The following is a 22,111-nucleotide window of genomic DNA, read 5'->3' on the forward strand; positions in this document are numbered from 1 at the left end:
GACCGGGGCACGAACCCGCGTCCCCTGCATCAGCAGGCGGACTCTCAAGCACTGTGCCACCAGGGAAGCCCAGATGCTTTTATTTTTATTTCAAAAATATAATTTAAAAATTTTGGGATGAAGGTTGGGCTAAGTAAAGATTTTGACACCTGAAAATGTTTTTGTCAATTATGTTTTCCCAGTAACCGCTCTCAGGGAAATAGTGATAAGAAATGCAAGTTGCTTATAATCCCCCAAATAATCTGCTCTGGGGAAAGAAAGGGTCAAGTGGTGGAGAATTCACTTTGAAATGACATGACACCAAGCAACTGACTATGTTTCCAATATGACCTTTATTGAGCAACTACTGCTGTGACGCTTAACATCAATCAATGAAAAGTTGCAAACTGCATGTCAACGAGGTTCTCCCATGAACAAAAGTCCTTTTTAAATGCACCAGTGAGGTAAACATAATTATTCATATATAGCTTTCTTAAGGCTAAGAGAGTTCTGTGTTTCATTTATTATTTTTGGCTCAGTTGGTTCTTTGCATAATATACCTCAAGACATCCCCCCAAGTGCCCCCCTTCCAACAGCTTAGGAAATTGGCCACTTCCCCAGGTACATACAATGTCATGCATTCGAATCGCCCAAACACTGGGGAGGGAGCCCCCTGAGCTTGCATGCAGGTCCCTCATATTGCACAAAGTAAAATACAATGTCTGGAGCCCCCATGGGAGAACCCGTTCTGCTTTGAAGCTGCCAATCACATGCATTTTGAAATTGTCATATGGCTTAACCTTTTGCGATGGACTCGTCTATTAGTCACTCTGGGTGACTTCCTTTACTACGGCGTGTGAAGTGACCTTCTCTACCTTTTTAGTAGACACTAACTTCTCCTCAAAGGTCTCTTCGTGCTCTTCGACCTTTTGAGTGACGGTTACAGATTTGGTGATATACTTGGTAGCACCATCTCCCCCCTCACTGGTGGTTTTTTCTACCATTTTGGCCACCACCGCTTTCTCCTCACCTCTATCACCACCCTTCTTTTCATCTGCTGGGCTCAAGTCTAGCCCATTGGTGACAACCCCTTTCTTCTCTTCTCCCCCACTGCCCTTCTCCTTAGCTTCCGGCTCTACCTCGTCTTTTCCTTCCACCTCCCCGTTGATGGCTATGTCTTCCTTCCTGGAATCCTTCAAAGCTCCCTCCTCCTTCTTCCCCACCTCTTCCGCTTTCTCCTTCTCCTTCTCCTTCTCTTTCTCCTTCTCCTGCTGCTGTGGCTTTTCCTCCTCTTTGGCATCCTTCTCCAAGCTCACCTTTACTGATTTGGCGACCACCTCCTCCACGACTTCCTCCTTCACTGGGGATTCAGCCTTCTTCTTCTCTGGCATGTCCTTTGGCTTCTCCTCCTTTTTCTCTCCCTTCTCTTCCTTGGGAGCTTCCTTTGCTTCTTCCTTCTTTGCTTCCTCCACTTTCCCTTCCTCCTCCTTCTGTTCTCCTTTGTCGGCTGCAGCTTCTGCTTTGGGCTTCACCTCTTCCACTGGTGACTTTGGCACCGGGGACTTGGCTTGCTCCGGCTTCTCCACCTTGGCTTCTGCCACGAGCTCCTCCTTGGGAGCCACTTCTTCACCCTTGGCCTCCATTTTCTTTTCCTCCTTAGCTTCGGCGGCTTCCTCTCCTTCACCTTCAGCCTCTGTTTCTCCTTCCTCTTCCTGCTCACCTTCCTCTTTTTCACTAGAAACTTCCTTCTCAGATCCTCCTTCCTCAGCTTGGTCTGATTTAGCTCCTTCCTCTTCCTCCTCTTCCTCTTTGGCCTCTTCCTCCTCTCCTTTAAGTTCAGGTGCAGTAGCTTTCACTGGAGACCTTTTGGCGGCTACAACTTCTTCTTCGGCTTCTTTTTTCTCTTTCTTTTCTTCAGCCTCTTCTTCCTTGACCTCTTCTTTCATGGAAACTGTCAATTCCTCTGCAATGGCCGTCAGGGCTTCTTCCATTTCTGATTTCTCATCTTCCACCTTGGTTTCCTCTATGATCTCCTCGACAAATTTGTGTTGGACCTTTAGCTTGGGAGCCTCTACCTTGGTTTTCTGAATCTTACTGGATATTGTGATGGAGGGCTGTCGGTGTGTATACAGCGGCCCAGTGATGCTTCCTGCAAATGTGCTAAATCTGGTCTCTTCACCCTCCAGGAGTTTCCTAAGGAGAGAATCAAAGAAGGCAAGACGTAATTAAAATCTCATCGGGTCTTCTGAACTTCATTCCAGTATGTGTAACGTGGTAGGTACCTTTGGATAAATAGAATCACTTGAAGTAACACTTGGCTATCCTTTCACTAGTATATTGTGTCATATTCAATGACAGAAACAGATGCTCAGGGACAATCCGCCAGTCACCCAATGCAGTAACTAACCACGCCCAACAGTCCACTCACTACACCCAGCTACCAAATCTCAGCTCTGCCGCAATCCATTTGGTGCAACATGAATGTGCTGAGAAGCTCCCTAGAGGCCAAAAAGGCCTTAAGTGACGTTCTTGAGCATTTGGACTTTCAAGATGTATACTAAATGTCTTTTAGCGAACATTCAAAAATTTTACAAAGCTATTTAGAATATATTAGAATTCGAGCTAATATATCACAGCTAGGTACTAATAAGTGCATATCGAGTTATAAATTGGTCTGCGATTTTAATCATAAAGTGTCTATTTTATATAACTATTCAGCTTCCCGGAAAAGACAGATGGCTCTGAGCTGAGTGCAATTTATTCTTGTAATATGAATGATCTTACTGGTAAAAAAACAAAAATAAAAACAGCCCCTCCCCCCCCAAAAAATAACTATTTCGTCAAGGATTTTCACCTATGAACTTAGTCAACAGCAAGGTGACATCAGTTAATATATTTATAATCTCTTCTCTTTCTCTGGATGTATAGCTAGATCTATAACATAAATCTAAATTAAAAAATGCATATTGTATCAATCATATTTATTCTCAGCCAGATGATGGCAATAGTAAGCTGTAACTGAACGAGAAATGGGACGTCCTGGTGTTTGTCCTTGACATTACACAGTTGAAAAGCTGAAAGCACTAGATGAAATATTAAAAACTAAAAGTCTGTTTTTGTTTCAAATATTTGAAAACAATTGTTTCACTAAAATAAAAAAGTTTAGGCATAAGCACTGAAATTAATCGGCGCTCTTCCTCTAAACACTTTATTCAAACACTTTAACTACTGTTTACTCTTTTAAAGCTGCATAAAAAGTTGCGATTCTTTAATTACTTTTTAATTAAGAAGAAAACCAGGCACTGATTTAAGACTCCTGCAACCTGCTTGCTTTAACTTAAGTGGTGAAGGTTCCTGCCTAAACGGCCTCTACAGTGCGGCTACCATTTCGGCCACGTCCGCCGCGAGCACGGTACCTGTATGCTGCTATCTCGATATCTAGAGCCATCTTGACGTTGAGGAGATCTTGGTATTCTCTCAAATGACGAGCCATTTCCCACTTTGTGCCCCGAAGCTCATTTTCCAACTGCTGGATGGTGTCCTGAAAGAGACACAGCCACAGACTTACCCTTCCAAACAGCCACTTCTTTAGCGCACCACTTGCTACCTCCTCCTTCTTCCTCCCCTCCCTCGACTCCCTCCAGCTTTGCAAACCTCGGGTACCGCTCCCAGACCCCGTCCCCCCTTAAAATAAAAATCTAAGGAGTTCACAAACAAACGAACAAACAGAATCAATAAGACAAGTAGACATTTCCTGGGCACACCACGCACTGGGACCAGCGGATCTAGAACAGGTCTCAGCAGGAAACACACATGCATGGGGAAACCCCACGGCTGACCTGGCCCTTCCCATCTGAGCCCTTTGGGCTGAAGCCAGTTTTGGGAGTTCTTCCGATCACGTCTGGAAAAGTTGAGAATACATGAGTTTCTGCACAGCTATCCTAAAGTTGCTGCTTTACCAACTACCCGAATGTATACCTCCTACTTTAAACGCGCAAGCTTGCAAAACTAGAACTCCTAAGGAAAAGAAGCACGTTTTGAAAATGGTCAGGGGTCTTCGAGCGGGGGATGGTGCGTGGGGGAGGCGTGTGGAGGGGATGGGGAGGGCGAGGACGCTTTGAGCCTCCAATTTGGGTCTGCGTCGCGCGCGCGCGCGCGCGCGCCGGCCAGCGGCCGCTAGGGAGCGCGGCTGAGAGCGCTGCGGGGCGCGGGCCTGAGTGTCGGGGGCGCGCGGCGCTGGCGCTGGCGCAGGCTGGCCGCGCAGCCGCTGTTCCTACCTGGTAGCTGCTAAGGTCGTGGTTGTGCCGCTCCTCGATGTCGCTGAGCTGCCGCTCGAGGGATTCCTTGGTGCCGCGCACCGACTCGAGCTCGATGCTCTTGGACTGCAGTTGGCGCCGGTACTCGGCGATCTCTTCCTTGGCGGAACGGATGGCCTCCTTGTTCTGCTCGGCTGCCTCGGTGAGCTTGGCGTAGCGGCACTTAAACCATTCTTCGGCCTGGTGCATGTTCTGGTCCGAGTGGCATTCGAGCTGGGAGCGGATCTCCTTCAGCGCCGACGAGATGTCTGTCTTCAGGTAGTCTTTGCGCTCCACGGTGATGTGTGACGCCTGGATCTGGGCCAGCAGGTCGGCCACCTCCTCCTCGTGATTGCTCCGCAGGAAGGCCACCTCATCCTGCAGCGACTGCACCTTCTTGTCCAGCTCCACCTTGACCAGCGACGACTCTTCGATGTCTTTGCGCAGCGCGCGGATGGCCGCCTCGGTGTCGTCGCGCAGCCGTGCCTCCTCCTCGAAGCGCTCCTTGAGCCGGTGGATGTCCTCTTCCAGGTGGTCCGAGTCCAGCTGTACCTGAGCCTTCTCGTGGTTCACCAGCTCCAGGGTGGCGCGCAGCTCGCGGATCTCCTGGTCGTACGCGTCGCCCAGCTGGGCGTGCGAGGCCTGCTTCTGCCGTAGCGCCTGGATCTCCGCCTCGATCTCCTTGTTCTGCTGCTCCAGGTAGTGCACTTTCTCGATGTAGCCCGCGAAGCGGTCGTTCAGCCCCTGCAGCTGCTCCTTCTCATTGGAGCGGGACAGCTTGTAGTCGCCGCCCGGCCCAGAGCCGCCGTTAAGCAGGGACGAGGACTGGCTGAAGTCGAGGCTGCTCTCGGCGGAGCTGAGCATGGCCGAGCTGTAGGTGAGGCGCGGGGCCAGCGCGCTGCGCTTGTAGGAGGAGGACACGGTGCTGGGAGAGCCGCGGGACCATGACTGCGAGCGGAAGCCGCTGGACGGGGAGCCGCCGACGCGGCTGAAGCTCGAGCGGGTGTCGGTTACCCGCCGGTAGGCGGACGGGTTGCCCAGCGAGTCCAGCGTGTAGCTCATCTTGGAGGCTTCGGGGCGTGTGGCTGGCACAGCGTTCTGCTGCCCTCGCCGCAGCCCCTTTATAGCCGCGGCGGCTGGTCCTGGGCCAGGGCCCCGCCCAGTGGAGGCGGCGGCCGAGGAGGCGGGGACTGCGGGTACCGGGCCATGGGGATGGGGGGTGGTGGTGAAGACAGCCCAGCAGTGATTCAGCGCCCGCTCCACGTGGGCCCGCGCCGCATCGGACCCCGGACTTTGCTACCTTGGCCCCGACCCCTCCCCCCCAGCTCTTCTTTCGGTGCCAGACCACCTGTCCCCTCCCAAGCCCCCTCTCTCCATTTCTCTTCACCTTCGGATTGCATTTTACACCCCCAGTGGGAGCATTCACCCAACGCCCTTTCTTTGTTCAATCACTCTCCCACCGTTCGGGCCGCTTTTCTAGCGACCCCCTAGCCACTTAGTTCTTGTTCTTTTGTTTTTGTGTGTGTGTGTGTGTGTGTGTGTGTGTGTTTGTAAGCCCTCTGCACTCTTCACGTTTTTCTCTTCTTTTGCCCTTTCTCCATTACTTTTTCCTTTACCCATCTTCTGTGCTTAATCACTAACCCCCTCTGTTTGGCATCTCTTCGCCTTCCCACTTTAAAACTTCTTTAGTCCCACTCACTCCTCCCTTCTCTCTGAGCCCCTTCCTCCTGGACCTTTTTCTTCCCAGTCTTGTCTTTTCTCTTTCTCCTTCCTCCCCTCCCCCTTCCTCCCGCCCCTCCCCCATCCTCATCTCCCTTTGCCTTCCTCCCCTCCCCCCACTCCCGGTCTTAAAGCAGCCCGAGACGAGCGCAGGCCCCGAGTTGGACCTAGAAGAAAAAAACAAAAAGACTTTGAAGAACGGTCAGCCTGAAGTCTTCGAGAAGGGGACAGAGAGGCTGGGCCGGGGTATTTATTTGTATTAAAAGTGGGATATGTCGCTGCTTTCTGCTTAACGTTTGGGGGACGTCCGCAGTTTCCGCAGGGGCAGAAGGTAAGGCGCTTGTGCTCGCTATGGCGCCGGCAGCACCAAGGACAGCGCCCAGGCTGGTTTGCTGGAAGATTCAGCCGCCCTGGGGGCTTGTCGCCCAGCATTGCTTGTCTGGTTAGGTTGGCGGGGGTTTCCTTCCCCCCTTCTACCCGAGTAAATACAATTAAAGCCAGTTTGCAGTGACTCTGAAGGAGCCAAGGTGGGATCTCATGCTAAGATTCCTCTGCAATGCAGGGTGGGCACAATGCAGATTTTGAAAACAAATAAAATTAATTAAAGTCAGGTAACAGAGATGATATACTTGTAGCCCAGTTTCAGTTTTCTAACATATGATGGATGTAGGAAATCAAGAGATACAGGGACTGAAATCTGAAGGTCAAATATTCCTTGGAAAGGGGAATTCGAAATCTGCAGAGATGAAAAGTCCAGGGAAATATAGTTTGTGACAAGTCTGAACAAAAACAATTGCCTTGTCATCTTTCTGTTCAGTACTCCCTGTTTGTGACTGCGATGACTGAAAAGCACCTGAATTAATTTCAAATTAATTTAAAAGTTGCCAAGTTACTCACCATAACTTTGAATAAAACCAGATATTTTTTTTTCTTCCACTGAGATTTTAATGACTGAGTTAGAATAGATTTTCTATATCTTTAAACATGTGTATTTAAATAAGGAACCTACACAGACTTCTTGCTGTCTGGTGCACTGCTAACTGTTAAAATGTCCCTTTATTTTGCATTGTGCTTTGGGGACAATTCAGGGTAAAAAAGTTCAGAATACTGCAAGACAAAGTGAAGAGTAGATTGCCTAACTAATGACCACGTTTGCTAGGACCACAGGCACAAGTGATTGCATGCAAAATGCTTGTTATGGCTGAGAACAAACGATTGCTTGTGAAAAGTAGAGACCCCAGACTTTTTTTCTTCACAGCTTTCTCCTTGTTTTATTAAATGACGAGGTCCTATCAATCAGTAAGTAATCAAAAAGGCTTGGTTTCTAGAGGTATTTATTTTTATAAAATCTCTTGGCCCTTTTGTATTTTAAAACAAAACGGGTTAATTTAGGGAGTTCCTTTTGGCTTATTAATGTGAAACTGCAGCATTGCAGGCTCTGTGGGGAAAGGAAGTTCTAGTTTGCTAAGAGACAGGTTATCTTTCAGGCATGCAGAGTCCATGTCTCAAGTTGTTGGGAGAGACAGGTGACAGAGTGAGGGGATTAACTTGTGCATATTGCAAAAACAGGATTTTCTGGTTTCAGAGGGATACATTTAAAAAAAAGAAAAAAAAAGAAAATCTCCTGTTCTTCTGTTAAGTACTGCCAGTCTCCAGGTTGGACTGTGAAAGATATCATCAGATAAGGCCAAGGGCTAATTATGCAGTAATTGTGCCTTAGTTACTTAGTACTTTCTGCTTTTATTAAAAAATATACAAACCCTTGTCAGTTTCCGGTTGCACGTGCACTGAAGGCACTTTCTGCCCCTGAGAGCAAACGGTTAAGGAGCAGGCTGCTGCTGTGAGTTATTTATTTTTTTAGAAAAAAATGCCATATTTTAATAGAAGATCACCATTTATCAGAATGCATACCAAAATACTGCAACAAATTGGTCTTCAACAGAAACAGCACAATGACAGAAAACTCGATATGCTACACCTCTGAGGAGTCTACAACCAGGCTAATTGGAAATCAACACACAACTCCCACTACCCCACACACAAATATGTACAGGTTATATAAGCCAAGATTTAGAAAACACATTGGAAGAGGAGGGACACACCCACATATGTATTTGTGTGCATGTTTTCCTTGAACACATACAACATTGTTTTCTTTTGTTTTACTCAACTCAAAGAAATTCTTGATCTAAAATTATTTCATGCTTAACACTATACAAAGGAAATACCATAAAGCAAGTTTAAATTTTCCTGGGAGCTGTTTGTTGCAAGTAAAAAATGTTTTGCATTTTTTTAGTGTAAAACTCCGCATAAAAACAGGAGTTGTTATGTAGTGCTTGCCATTTGCTGTGAGTTTTCTTCAGGGCTTTGAAAATGAGATGACTCTGCAGAGAGACATTTACAAGGAATCACATGTCCAACTTCACAATTAGTTTTGCCTTGTATCTAAGCTGGTTTAGAAATTGTTCAGCTTTTAACTGGTCAGGGAAGGAAGAAAGCATTGCGGACAAATGAAATAATGGCTAAATACTGAGGCTAAATCCAGTTAGTGCCTACAGCTTAAAATTATAACTTCAATGTCGCATGAAGTATTGTTCATTCTGGCCACAACAAGATAATGCAGAGAATTATAACTGTCACCTTATGAAGGAAAAAAGTTCACATGGCGTAAAAAATGATTGCTCCAAGGACCTACTGTGTAGCACAGGAAACTATACTCAATATTTTGTAATAACCTGTAAGGGAAAAGAATCTGAAAAAAAAATAGATGTATATGTATGTATAACTGAATCACTTTGCTGTACACCTGAAACTAACACAACATTGTAAATCAACCATACTTCAATAAAAAATAAATTAATTAAAAATAAAAAAAGACTGATCCAGTTCCACATTTAGTAAAATATTTTATTTTACATTAGACTTTTCACTTTAATCACTCTTTCTGAAGGTGACTTGAAGGTTATGCTGGTCAGTGAATTTAGTATACAAACTTTTTAAAAAAGTTATAACATTCCTTTTTCCTTCTTTGTCTCATATTTTTGAAGAACATTTACTACCCTAATATTTTACATAGAAAGAAATGTAAGCTTTTGTATTTTTTACCTTAATGACATTAAGGCTACAGAATCTTCTGAAAATATTACCAAGAGAGAAAATAAGCATGAGGAATTTTCTGAATTTACAACACGGTTGAGTCTGACTATGATACTTTTATAATTTATTCTAAATAAGGAAGTTACACATGATTTAAATGAAAGACATTTTAAATGAAATTGTCTCTGGGTGTTGTACCATAAGCTACAGTGTGTTTTGAATCGATTTATTTCCATAGGGAAATACACAGCATGCTGTGTGTTCCTTCAGTAGGTGAAGTGCAAACATTAACTTTGTAGTTAAGAGATAGCTATTGTGAGGCCTTATCTAATGATAATGGGAAAGTATTCTTTGCATAAGGGGTTTATTCTTTGCATCAAAGTAAGTTTAGAAAAATAAGGAGCTGGGCATTTCCTTCCTCCTTTCCATATTTCCTTCCATTTTAAAGAATACTTTTTTGATATACAATAATGCAAGGAGGATGTGAGAACTGGGCAGCAAACAAGCTGCTCCATATGGAAGACACCACTGTCAAATTGGTGGGCTGAATCTCTCCCAGATTTGATGATCTGTACATTGTCTCAATCTGCTGTGATGTCTTGAACTTGATCCTTTTGCCTGGGATCAGATATTCTAGAACTCATGATAAGTAATTTTTAAATAAATTGTCCCTTGCTGATTTTTTTAAGGGATTGTCGATGTAGGAAGCTCGGGACTGAGTCTCCTGGAATGGGGACATGAGAAAATGAACACTGTAATACTTATTTCTACTTGAGCTTCGGGATGTCAAAGTTTAAAAGAAGCCTTGGCTTTTGGTCTTTTTTGATTTGAGATGTTGAAAGCAAAATAAAAATATCCTCGCAGGAAGAGGCTGTTTCTTGCCAGGAAATCGGGATGTATATATCCCTATTGTCTTCAATTAAAACAAGTCTGTCTGAAACACAGGATCCTTTTTCTAATAATAAGCACTGAAATGGTCTTTGTTTCCCTTGCCAAATATTTTTTGTTGTTGTTGAACATTGCCTTATAGTCCTGTGAGTGACTGTTTTTTATGAAAAGTTAATTGAAGTATTTATGAAATTAAGAACATTTTATGGCTTTATATTGTTCCAAATACAAACTTAATCAGTTTTGAAATTCTATACCAGAAAATGTCATGTTTTCTGGGGGGAAAGACTTATTTTTCAGCTTTAACATAGCTTGCTTATTTTTTTTTTTTTTTTTTTGCTGTGTAATGCCTTCACCTCACTGCCGGGAATCAGTTCTGCGAAAGCCAGAGGAGAAGGACTTAGAATTCTTAAAAAGTATTTGAGATAGCCTTGCTAAAAGTGAGTCTTAAAATAAAGTTAAGTAGATGCCTAATAAAACAGCACTGTCGTATTGATTTTTAGCATGTTTTTAATCGGACATGTTGGCTTTACCTATAAAGCGGCAGATCTTGATAATACGCACTTGAACTTTTAAAACCCCCCACTGCACATCACTTTGCACCAGTGCAGCCGTGTCATATTTATGGCATATTTTAATCCCTAGCTTACCAAGGCTTGACTTAGCAAGAGACATAATTCTTTTATTAGAAACTCTTAATTAAAATGAACCTTGTAAAATTAGAGCAGATCAATGATCTGTTATCTTTGGAACAAATTTCTGAGAGGAGCTAAACCCAGGACATAAAACAAAGGAAAAAAGAAGCCCTACCTAACAAGTCTTATTGTCCCAGGACTGGATTCTTTCTCCATAATCTCAGCGATTCTGAAAAGTAGTATTCTTTCATTAACCTCAGAAAATGGGCTCCCTGTCATAGCCATCTCTTTTCGTTCAGATTGCCAAGAACATCATATATTTTAGAATATTTTTACTCACTTTTTTTTGGTGACAGTTCACATATACTTGTAGAAATTTACAAAATTCAGAGAAACAATAATCGAAGTATTTTCTTCTAGCTTTTCCTCTGTACTTCAAATATAGAGGGGAATCTTTCTGTTTATGTAATTCCATACCCCGTTTTGTAAAATAAATGTATCTGAATATGTAATTTGCTATGTTAGAGGAAGGAATGCGGTTCTGTACACCATGAGACCTGGGTTCTAGCCAAAGACTGACTTTCATTGTCCTCTTTAAAGGAGGATTTTTAAGGGCCCTTTAGATCAAGAATGATAACATAATAATAACAATTAATAATATAAGGGTAATAATAATAGATCAGGAAAGTCTAATTGGGTCTGAGTATTAATTCCTTTCTCTCTCTGACTGCCTCTCTCTCTCCTGTTTGCTGAGAGGAGTGTCGTTGTGGAGTGGAAGGCGGTGATGTGACAGTCAGAAGTGGTGAACTCGTCAGGCCTGAATACTGTATATTCCTTTACACTTAATGGTACCCTGAACCCCAAAGCCATCATCATCACCACCATGAGGTTTTACATGTGAATAACACGCTACGTCAAAGAAGCAAAACATAACCCTGTTATCTCATCTGGCCTGAGTACCAGGGGTAGACAGGGTAGAACACAAATTATTATTTCCATTTTACATTTGGTAAAATTGTTGAAGAGGTTTGTCCAAGGCCACATATCTGGTAAGTGGTGGAGCCAATGCCAGAACTCAGATCTTCTGATAGTACTGCTAAAAACAACAACAACAAATTCCTTTAGTAGGGCATCAAATCCTGTCTCCACCAGCATGAAAAAAAAAATAAAGGTAGGCAGATATTAGTAATATTAGTAACAATAACTGGTATTAATTAAGTGCTTACTAGGTGCCCAGCACTGTGCCAAGATTTTACTGAATTACTTAACCATCACAAAAACCCTTTGAGGTGACACCATTATTATCCCCATTTTGTAGGAAAATACAATTGAACATGCAGGCACAGAGAGGCTAAGTACCACACACAGCTAGGACATGGTGGGGATGAGATGTGAATCTCTGAATGTCCAACTTTGGAGGGAAGATGACCCTCACTGCGGTGTAACACTGCTTCAAAGACCATGCAGTCCGTCTTAAAATTTTCACTTAAAAGCTAATTGTTTAACTGTTAGATCATATTTTTAAAAATCCAGGACATATGCTGTGAATTCTTTTGCTGCCGTTTTTCTGCATTTATATAAATATGAAACATTTTAATATTTTTTCAGATAACATTATTTCTTGGTTTGTGATATTAAAACTATTAAAAATGAAAACTTTGAATTACTTGTCTTTGTTTTTTTTTCTTTATCCTAAATTAATTTTCTATGTAATTTGAAGGACATCTAACTCATTCATTCTAGTTCCTTAATATAGTTAGTATCCTTAATCATTTATCTATTAATTTAACTGGTATCTTTCATTCATGTTTACATGCACTTTTGGCTTAGTTTTTAGGAGGCTTTAATTTGTACTATACATTGATTTATCATATTCATTTGCTAATATATCTATATATTTATACTCACTTAAATTAAAAAGAAAATCTTTTAATCACATGTGTTCACAGTTTTTTGTAGATGTGAAACTCTTGAAACTAAATCTACTTTGAGAGATCTAATAATACGCATTTGAATCTCGGCAGAAGAAATAGCTTGGTCCCCCAGTCTTCATCAGGGAAGGCTTACAGTGGAACGGCTGGCAAGGAAGCAGCTTTATAAATCTATTAGAACACTGAAGAGACAGCCATGAATAATTTTAAGTGAATCTCTTGATCATCTATCTTATATATTAAAATCAGGGTTATGTGTCTGTGTTTATATAGGTTGCCTAGAGACAAGTCAGCCTTAATCCATTTTTGTTATTTATGGGATAAAGTGCTCTGACTCACCCTTATTTTCATTTGTATAAATCTGCTTTGGCTTCTGCTTTATCAGATACGGTCAAGGAAGAGAACTTGTTCCCATTTTTCCTGAATAAAAGTTGACCTTGAAAAGAAACAACATGTATCTTGTATTAGTTATGATAGCAATGAGCTTCTGGATTTGGATTACATAAAATTATTAGGAACTGAATGCCTAGTGATGAAATTCTTCATTAACCACTGTGACTCATTTAATACAATTTGCTATGCTTCCTGTTAGTCTATGTGGTCCTTCCCTCCTGTCAGGTCAATATACCTTAGCAATCTGTTGCCTTCTCGGAAACTCCTAAGAGTGACACGTGCGCCTTCTTGAACAAGGGACATGTGCATGTCGTGATCAAGCCTTTAGGTGTTTATGGAAGATCCCACATCAATGATAGCCTTCTGCTTCTGGGTTTCTGGTTTCGTTTGTACTCCTATGACTTGGCTCTCAGAAACTTCTACTTCTCCAAATCTTTTCCGTTTTTTCCAGGGAGGAATTCTTCCTCTCCGTCCCTAAAGCTCAGTGTTTGTGGTCTAGTTAGGTACTACCACCTGCTGGACATTTAAATAATATCTCAACTCTCTCACTAAACTTAAAATTCCAAGTAGCAGATACCAAGTCTTGTACGTATTTGCGCATCCTACAGTATTTTACCGATAGTAGGTGCCCGACCAATGTTTGTTGTATTAATGAGTAAATGAAGTTCTACCTTTTTTCTTTCTTTCAACAAACACCAGTCTGTTCAATACCAGACACTGTGCTGGACATTGGGGAGTGATATGAAAGACACAATCGTAGCTTGGATGAACACACTCTTTTTTGTTTTTTGGTTTTTGTATTTTTCCTTTTTTTTTTTTTTTGTTTTGGCCACTCCACATGCAGGATCTTATTTCCCTGACTAGGGATGGAACTTGTGCCCCCTGCAATGGAAGCGCAGAGTCCTAACGACTCCCCGGCAGGGAATTCCAGTTTGAACACATTCTAATGGAGGATTCAGGCACGTAAAAACCTAGTTACCACGGGGGAACTGTGGAGCCACTACCTTTAGCTAAGCTAGAGATAAACAAAGTGCTTCACCAATTGGTGATAAAGGTGGAAGAGCCTCAGGGAGAGTTTTCTGGAGGGGGTGACACCTGATGTGACTTTTGAGTTATAAGTAGGAAGTGCCTAGATGTAGAAGGGGAGACAGGCAACCACAGGCACTGAGGCGAGGGTAGACACAGTGCACCCAAAGGACTGTAAGTGAACAGAATAAGGGGGAGCATGCAGCTTTGGCTGGAGCGGAGAGTATGTAGCCGGGGATACAGAGATGGGGTCATGTAGCACAGCCTGGAGAAAGGCAAACACATTCCAGGCTGGAGAGAGGGGGATCACATAGCCCAGGATAGAAAGAAGATATTAGGTGAGGTGGGCAGGATGAGGGACATGCAGCCCAGGCTGGAGGCAGAAGCAGGGAAGAGACCATGGAAGGCTTCCTATGTCGTGGCAAGACTTTTGCATTTATCTTAAAGCTAATGAGAATTGGCAAAGCATTTAAGACAAATTTTATTTTATTTATTTATTGTTAAAAATTTGTATTGGAGTATAGTTGATTTATAATGTTGTGTTTGTTAGTTTTTGCTGTATAGCAAAGTGAATCCGTTATACATATACATAGATCCATTCATTTTACTTTATTTTATTTAATTAATTTTTTTTTTTTTGGCTGCACTGGGCTGCATGTGGGCTCCTAGTTCCCCCACCAGGGATTGAACCCACACCCCCTGCAGTGGAAGTGCGAGCCTTAACTGCTGGACCACCAGGGAAGTCCCTATCCACTCTTTTTTAGATTCTTTTCCCATATAAGTCATTACAGAGTACTGAGTAGAGTTCCCTGTGCTATACAGTAGGTCCTTATTAGTTATCTATTTTACATATAATAGTGTATATATGTAAGACGAACTTTAGAAAAATCACATTGGCAAAAGGGGGCAGAACATTTTGGATGGTGAAAGGGGACTGGAAGCAGGGAAATATGTTTGCAAGCTATTGCAATCATCCAGATGAGATTGGAGGAAGATGTCAATTCAGAAGGGTGGGTGAGGAGAGCCAGGGATTATGATAACGAGGACAGGATTTGGAGGAACAGATGAATGGTGGCGTCCTCCTCTGTATTCATCTCCGATGGTTGATGTCACAAACTGCCACAAATTTGGTGGCCGAAAAGAACACAAATTTATTATCTTACGGTTCCGGAGGTCAAAAGTCTAAAATCAGTCTCAGTGGATTAAAATCAACGGGTTGATGGGACAGTGTTCCTTCTGGAAGCTCTAGGGAGAATCTATTTCCTTGCCGTTTCCAGCTTCTAGAGGATGCTACGTTCCTGAGTTCACGGCCCCTTCCTCTTTTTTTCAGAGACAGCATTGGCACATCTTTCTCCTCTCTGATCTCTGTTCCACCTCACAATTTCTTCCCCTCACACTCTGACCCTCCTGCTGTACATGCTGAATGCGGAGTGTCTGTGAGGCAACCACGTGAAGAACCTTCCAGGTGTTTGAACTTCCTTGTCTAGGAAGGAAAGCCCCACTCTCCATAGGACAAGTAGTCCAAGCTATGTCTCACTTTCTTTATTTGTAAAACAGCAATAATAATGGTACCTATTTCATAACATGGTTTCGAGGATTAAGTGAAATAGCGTATGTGAAATGCTTAGTGCCTTTGGCAGCGCTCAGTCAGCGATGGTTATTCCTACTACCATGACGATGATGACTAACCTCACCTCCGCAGTGCTTGGCACAGTGCTGGGCATGGGGTAGGGGTTCCCCATGTACTAGGAAAGGTTAAAGACAAGTGTGTCACATAACCCTTCCAGTAGGAGTTTAAAGACTTGTCAGAGAGACAAGAATTTTCCCTGGGTAGAAGAGAAGTAAACTGATGTGCTTTAGCTCACCGGCTTTGGCAGTAAAAAGGACTAAGATGATTATAAACGGATTCAATCAGAATGCTGTTGGGTGCTTGATCTCAGGCATATAGTTCAATGTCAAGATAACAGAAACATTTATTTTCTCAAATGACCGAGTATGTGGATGTATTTAACAGGACACCCTTCCCTTTCCCCCCTAAATTTCTTGCATACAGATATAGCAGACAGAGAAAGTTTCCTGTTTGAGGGTAACACATATAATGGATCATACAGGGCAGATTACTTCCATTTAAAATTTTTTATTTATTAATTAATTTTATTAAGAATTTTTTAATACTCAATCTATTTTTTTATTGATGTATAGTTGATGTACAATATTATGTAAGTTACAGGTGTACAACATAGTGATATACTTTTTTTTTCTTTGTCAATCCCAAACTCCCTAACTATCCCTCCCCAGCACCCTTCCCCCCTGTAACCGTAAGTTTGTTCTCTGAGTCTGTTTCTGTTTTGTAAATAAGTTCATTTTTATCATTTTTTTTAGATTCTGCATATAAGTGATATCATACGATATTTCTCTTTCTCTCTCTGACTTACTTCACTCGGTATGACAATCTCTAGGTCCTTCCATGTTGCTGCAAATGGCATTATTTCATTCTTATTAATGGCTAATATTTCATTGTATTTATGTACCACAATTTCTTTATCCATTCCTCTGTCGATGGACATTTAGGTTGCTTCCATGTCTTGGCTATTGTAAACAGTACTGCAATGAGTATTGGGGTGCATATATCTTTTCAGACCAGGTTTTTCTCTGGATATATGCCTAGGAGTGGGATTGCAGGATCGTATGATAGCTCTAGATTACTTCCATTTTGTTTTCTTTTTGATCTCCATTCCTTCTCTTGTTACCAGTTTGAGGAGCTACATGTTGACAAATCAAATGAACAGAACATGTAACTTTATGTATAAACATTCAACCTTACTAGAGACCAAATCTTTTGTCTCATGGCCACCAATGATATATCTGGCAAAGCACAAATCAGAAGTTCCATCCACTTCAGTTCAGGAGTGGAAGCCTCTTTATGGGATGATGTAATACAGCCTGAGAGTTACGTACAAAACCTAGAAAGTCTGGATCCCCGAGTTCAAATCTGACCTTCAGTACTTCCCAGCACTGTGAATTCAGACAGAGCCACCAATTCCTTCAATTCATCAGTGTCTTCATCTGTAGTACTGTGGTGACAATATTAGTACCCTCTCATGGAGTTGACTTCCAGCTGTGCTCAATAAATGTTAGTTACTGTTAAACTAACCCTTTCCCTATACTTAGGTTTTAACGACTTAGCAAGTATTTATTGAGCTCCTATTGTATGCTCGGCACACTTCTGTAAATATCCTACTTCATATTCACATCAACCAAGTGAGATGATACTACACTTTTCTTTCTACTTTCTTTCTTCCTTCCTTATTTTTTTTTTTTTAACAGGAGACTAAGACACACTGAACTGGAATACCTGACTGAGGTATTTGAGGTATTTCTTTTTTGCAGTGAAAAGGGCATCATCCCATGTCTAGAGCCCTTTTCAAATACAATACAGGTTTTTGATACAATCAATATATATTTTTAAAATCACCCTAAATCCTAATTTCTTTGTCAGCATAACACTTGGATTCTTATCTGCTCTGAGTGTTTAGGCTTATGCCCTTCAAATCTTTTACTTATAGGCAGATACTATCAATAGGTGGGAATCAGAGAAATCTTTATAATCTATGGTTTTTATTTTTTATATAAAATTATACAGTGTGTTCAGATAATTCTATATTAGAATGAGCCAAAAATGACACTAAATAATACACTTCATTTTAATCTTTGACAATCTGGAGACAAAATATATTTCTTAGCTTTCCTAATATTAAAATCAAACATTATTATTACTTTATTTTTATTGTTTATTTTCTTTTTCTTTTTTTTTTTTACATCTTTACTGCAGTATAATTGCTTTAAAATGGTGTGCTAGTTTCTGCTTTATAACAAAGTGAATCAGTTATACATATACATATGTTCCCATATCTCTTCCTCTTGCGTCTCCCTCCCTCCCATCCTCCCTATCCCACCCCTCCAGGCGGTCACAAAGCACCAAGCTGATCTCCCTGTGCTATGCGGCTGCTTCCCACTAGTTATCTATTTTACATTTGGTAGTGTATAAATGTCCATGCCACTCTCTCACTTTGTCACAGCTTACCCTTCCCCCTCCCCGTATCCTCAAGTCCATTCTCTACTAGGTCTGTGTCTTTATTCCTGTCTTACCCCTAGGTTCTTCATGACATTTGCCCCCCTCCCAAATTCCATATATATGTGTTAGGATACGGTATTTGTCTTTCTCTTTCTGATTTACTTTACTCTGTATGACAGACTCTAGGTCTATCCACCTCATTACAAATAGCTCAATTTCGTTTCTTTTTATGGCTGAGTAATATTCCATTGTATATATGTGCCACATCTTCTTTATCCATTCATACGATGATGGACACTTAGGTTGTTTCCATCTCTGGGCTGTTGTAAATAGATCTGCAATGAACATTTTGGCACATGACTCTTTTTGAATTATGGTTTTCTCAGGGTATATGTCCTGTAGTGGGATTGCTGGGTCATATGGTAGTTCTACTTGTAGTTTTTTAAGGAAACTCCATACTGTTTTCCATAGTGGCTGTATCAATTTACATTCCCACCAACAGTGCAAGAGGGTTCCCTTTTCTCCACACCCTCTCCAGAATTTACTGTTTCTAGATTTTTTGATGATGGCCATCCTGACTGGTGTGAGATGATATCTGATTTTAGTTTTGATTTGCATTTCTCTAATGATTAATGAAGTTGAGCATTCTTTCAGGTATTTGTTGGTAGTCTGTATATCTTCTTTGGAGAAATGTCTACTTAGGTCTTCTACCCATTTTTGGATTGGGTTGTTTGTTTGTTATTGAGCTGCATGAGCTGCTTATAAATTTTGGAAATTAATCCTTTGTCAGTTGCTTCATTTGCAAATATTTTCTCCCATTCTGAGGGTTGTCTTTAGGTCTTGTTTATGGTTTCCTTTGCTGTGCAAAAGCTTTGAAGTTTCATTAGGTCCCATTTGTTTCTTTTTGTTTTTATTTCCATTTCTCTAGAAGGTGGGTCAAAAAGGATCTTGCTGTGATTTATGTCATAGAGTGTTCTGCCTATGTTTTCCTCTAAGAGTTTGATAGTTTCTGGCCTTACATTTAGGCCTTTAATCCATTTTGAACTTATTTTTGTGTGTGGTGTTAGGGAGTGATCGAATCTCATAATTTTACATGTACCAGTCCAGTTTTCCCAGCACCACTTATTGAAGAGGCTGTCCTTTCTCTACTGTATATTCCTGCCTCCTTTATCAAAGATAATGTGACTGTATGTGCGTGGGTTTATCTCTGGGATTTCTATCCTGTTCCATTGATCTATCTTTCTGTTTTTGTGCCAGTACCATACTGTCTTGATTACTGTAGCTCTGTAGTATAGTCTGAAGTCAGGGAGCCTGATTCCTCCAGCTCCGTTTTTAATTCTCAAGATTACTTTGGCTATTCGGGGTCTTTTGTGTTTCCATACAAATTGTGAAATTTTTTGTTCTAGTTCTGTGAAAAATACCAGTGGTAGATTGATAGGGATTGCATTGAATCTGTAGATTGCTTTGGATAGTAGAGTTATTTTCACAATGTTGATTCTTCCAATCCAAGAACATGGTATATCTCTCCATCTATTTGTATCATCTTTAATTTCTTTCATCAGTGTCTTATAATTTTCTGCATACAGGTCTTTTGTCTCCTTAGGTAGGTTTATTCCTAGATATTTTATTCTTTTTGTTGCAATGGTAAATGGGAATGTTTTCTTGATTTCACTTTCAGATTTTTCATCATTAGTGTATAGGAATGTCAGCGATTTCTGTGCATTAATTTTGTATCCTGCTACTTTGCCAGATTCATTGATTAGCTCTAGGAGTTTTCTGGTAGCATCTTTAGGATTCTCTATGTATAGTATCATGTCATCTGCAAACAGTGACAGCTTTACTTCTTTTCTGATTTGGATTCCTTTTATTTCCCTTTCTTCTCTGATTGCTGTGGCTAAAACTTCCAAAACCATGTTGAATAAGTGTGGTGAGAGCGGGCAACCTTGTCCTGTTCCTGATCTTAGTGGAAATGGTTTCAGTTTTTCACCATTGAGTACAATGTTGGCTGTGGGTTTTTCATATATGGCCTTTATTATGTCGAGGAAAGTTCCCTCTATGCCTACTTTCTGCAGGGTTTTTATCATAAATGGCTGTTGAATTTTGTCGAAAGCTTTCTCTGCATCTATTGAGATGATCATATGATTTTTCTCCTTCAGTTTGTTAATATGGTTAATCACATTGTTTTGCATATATTGAAGAATCCTTGCATTCCTGGAATAAACCCCACTGATCATGGTGTATGATCCTTTTAATATGCTGTTGGATTCTGTTTGCTAGTATTTTGTTGAGGATTTTTGCATGTATGTTCATCAGTGATATTGGCCTGTAGTTTTCTTTCTTTGTGACATCCTTGTCTGGTTTTGGTATCAAGGTGATGGTGGCCTCGTAGAATGAGTTTGGGAGTGTTCCTCCCTCTGCTATATTTTGGAAGAGTTTGAGAAGGATAGGTGTTAGTCTTCTCTAAATGTTTGATAGAATTCGCCTGTGAAGTCATCTGGTCCTGGGCTTTTGTTTGTTGGAAAATTTTAATCACAGTTTCAATTTCAGTGCTTGTGATTGGTCTGTTCATATTTTCTATTTCTTCCTGATTCAGTCTTGGCAGGTTGTGCATGTATAATAATTTGTCCATGTTATTGGCATAGAGTTGCTTGTAGTAATCTCTCATGATCTTTTGTATTTCTGCAGTGTCAGTTGTTACTTCTCCTTTTTCATTTCCAATTCTATTGATTTGAGTCTTCTCCCTTTTTTTCTTGATGAGTCTGGCTAATGGTTTATCAATTTTGTTTATCTTCTCAAAGAACCAGCTTTTAGTTTTATTGATCTTTGCTATCATTTCCTTCATTTCTTTTTCATTTATTTCTGATCTGATTTTTATGATTTCTTTCCTTCTGCTAACCTTGGGTTTTTTTTTTCTTCTTTCTCTAATTGCTTTAGGTGTAAGGTTAGGTTGTTTATTCGAGATGTTTCCTGTTTCTTTTTTTTTTTTTTTTTAATTTATTTATTCATTTATTTTTGGCTGCTTTGGGTCTTCATTGCTGCGCGCTGGCTTTCTATAGTTGCAGCGAGCCGGGGGCTACTCGTTGCTCTGCAGCACGTGGGATCTTCCCGGACCAGGGCTCGAACCCGTGTCCCCTGCATTGGCAGGCAGACTCTCAACCACCGCGCCACCAGGGAAGCCCTCCTGTTTCTTAAGGTAGGATTGTATTGCTATAAACTTCCCTCTTAGAACTGCTTTTGCTGCATCCCATAGATTTTGGGTCATCATGTCTCCATTGTCATTTGTTTCTAGGTATTTTTTTAATTTCCTCTTTGATTTCTTTAGTGATCGCTTCGTTATTGTGTATTGTTTAGCCTCCATGTGTTTGTATTTTTACAGATCTTTTCCTGTAATTGATATCTCATCTCATAGTGTTGTGGTCGGAAAAGATACTTGAAACAATTTCAATTTTCTTAAATTTACCAAGGCTTGACTTGTGACCCAAGATATGATCTGTCCTGGAGAATGCTCCATGAGCACTTGAGAAAAATGTGTATTCTCTTGTTTTTGGATGGAATGTCCTATAAATATCAATTAAGTCCATCTTGTTTAATGTATTATTTAAAGCTTGTGTTTCCTTATTTATTTTCATTTTGGATGATCTGTCCATGGGTGAAAGTGGGGTGTTAAGGTCCCCAACTGTATGTGTGTTACTGTCGATTTCCCCTTTTATGGATGTTAGTATTTGCCTTATGTATTGAGGTGCTCCTATGTTGGGTGCATAAATATTTACAATATTTATATCTTCTTCTTGGATCGATCCCTTGATCATTATGTAGTGTCCTTCTTTGTCTCTTCTAATAGTCTTTATTTTGAAGTCTATTTTGTCTGATATGAGAATTGCTACTCCAGCTTTCTTTTGGTTTGCATTTCATGAAATATCTTTTTCCATCCCCTTACTTTCAGTCTGTATGTGTCTCTAGGTCTGAAGTGGGTCTCTTGTAGACAGCAAATATATGGGTCTTGTTTTTGTACCCATTCAGCCAATCTGTGTCTTTTGGTGGGAGCATTTAGTCCATTTACATTTAAGGTAATTA

At 41.1% G+C, this 22,111-nt stretch overlaps 1 protein-coding gene across 1 annotated transcript; it reads right to left on the minus strand.

Annotated features, from left to right (window-relative positions):
• Positions 1–800: 800 nt before the first annotated feature.
• Positions 801–5,363, minus strand: NEFM (neurofilament medium chain). The gene is made up of 3 exons (XM_065879453.1): positions 4,257–5,363; positions 3,396–3,520; positions 801–2,172 (listed from the first exon to the last, which is right to left on the minus strand). The coding sequence occupies exons 1-3, from the start codon at positions 5,334–5,336 to the stop codon at positions 801–803; spliced, it is 2,577 nt and encodes an 858-aa protein (XP_065735525.1). The 5' UTR covers positions 5,337–5,363.
• Between the last annotated feature and the right edge of the window lie 16,748 nt (positions 5,364–22,111).

This window comes from Phocoena phocoena, chromosome 6, assembly GCF_963924675.1.
Source record: "Phocoena phocoena chromosome 6, mPhoPho1.1, whole genome shotgun sequence".
In the NCBI taxonomy this organism is placed as follows: Eukaryota; Metazoa; Chordata; class Mammalia; order Artiodactyla; family Phocoenidae; genus Phocoena; species Phocoena phocoena.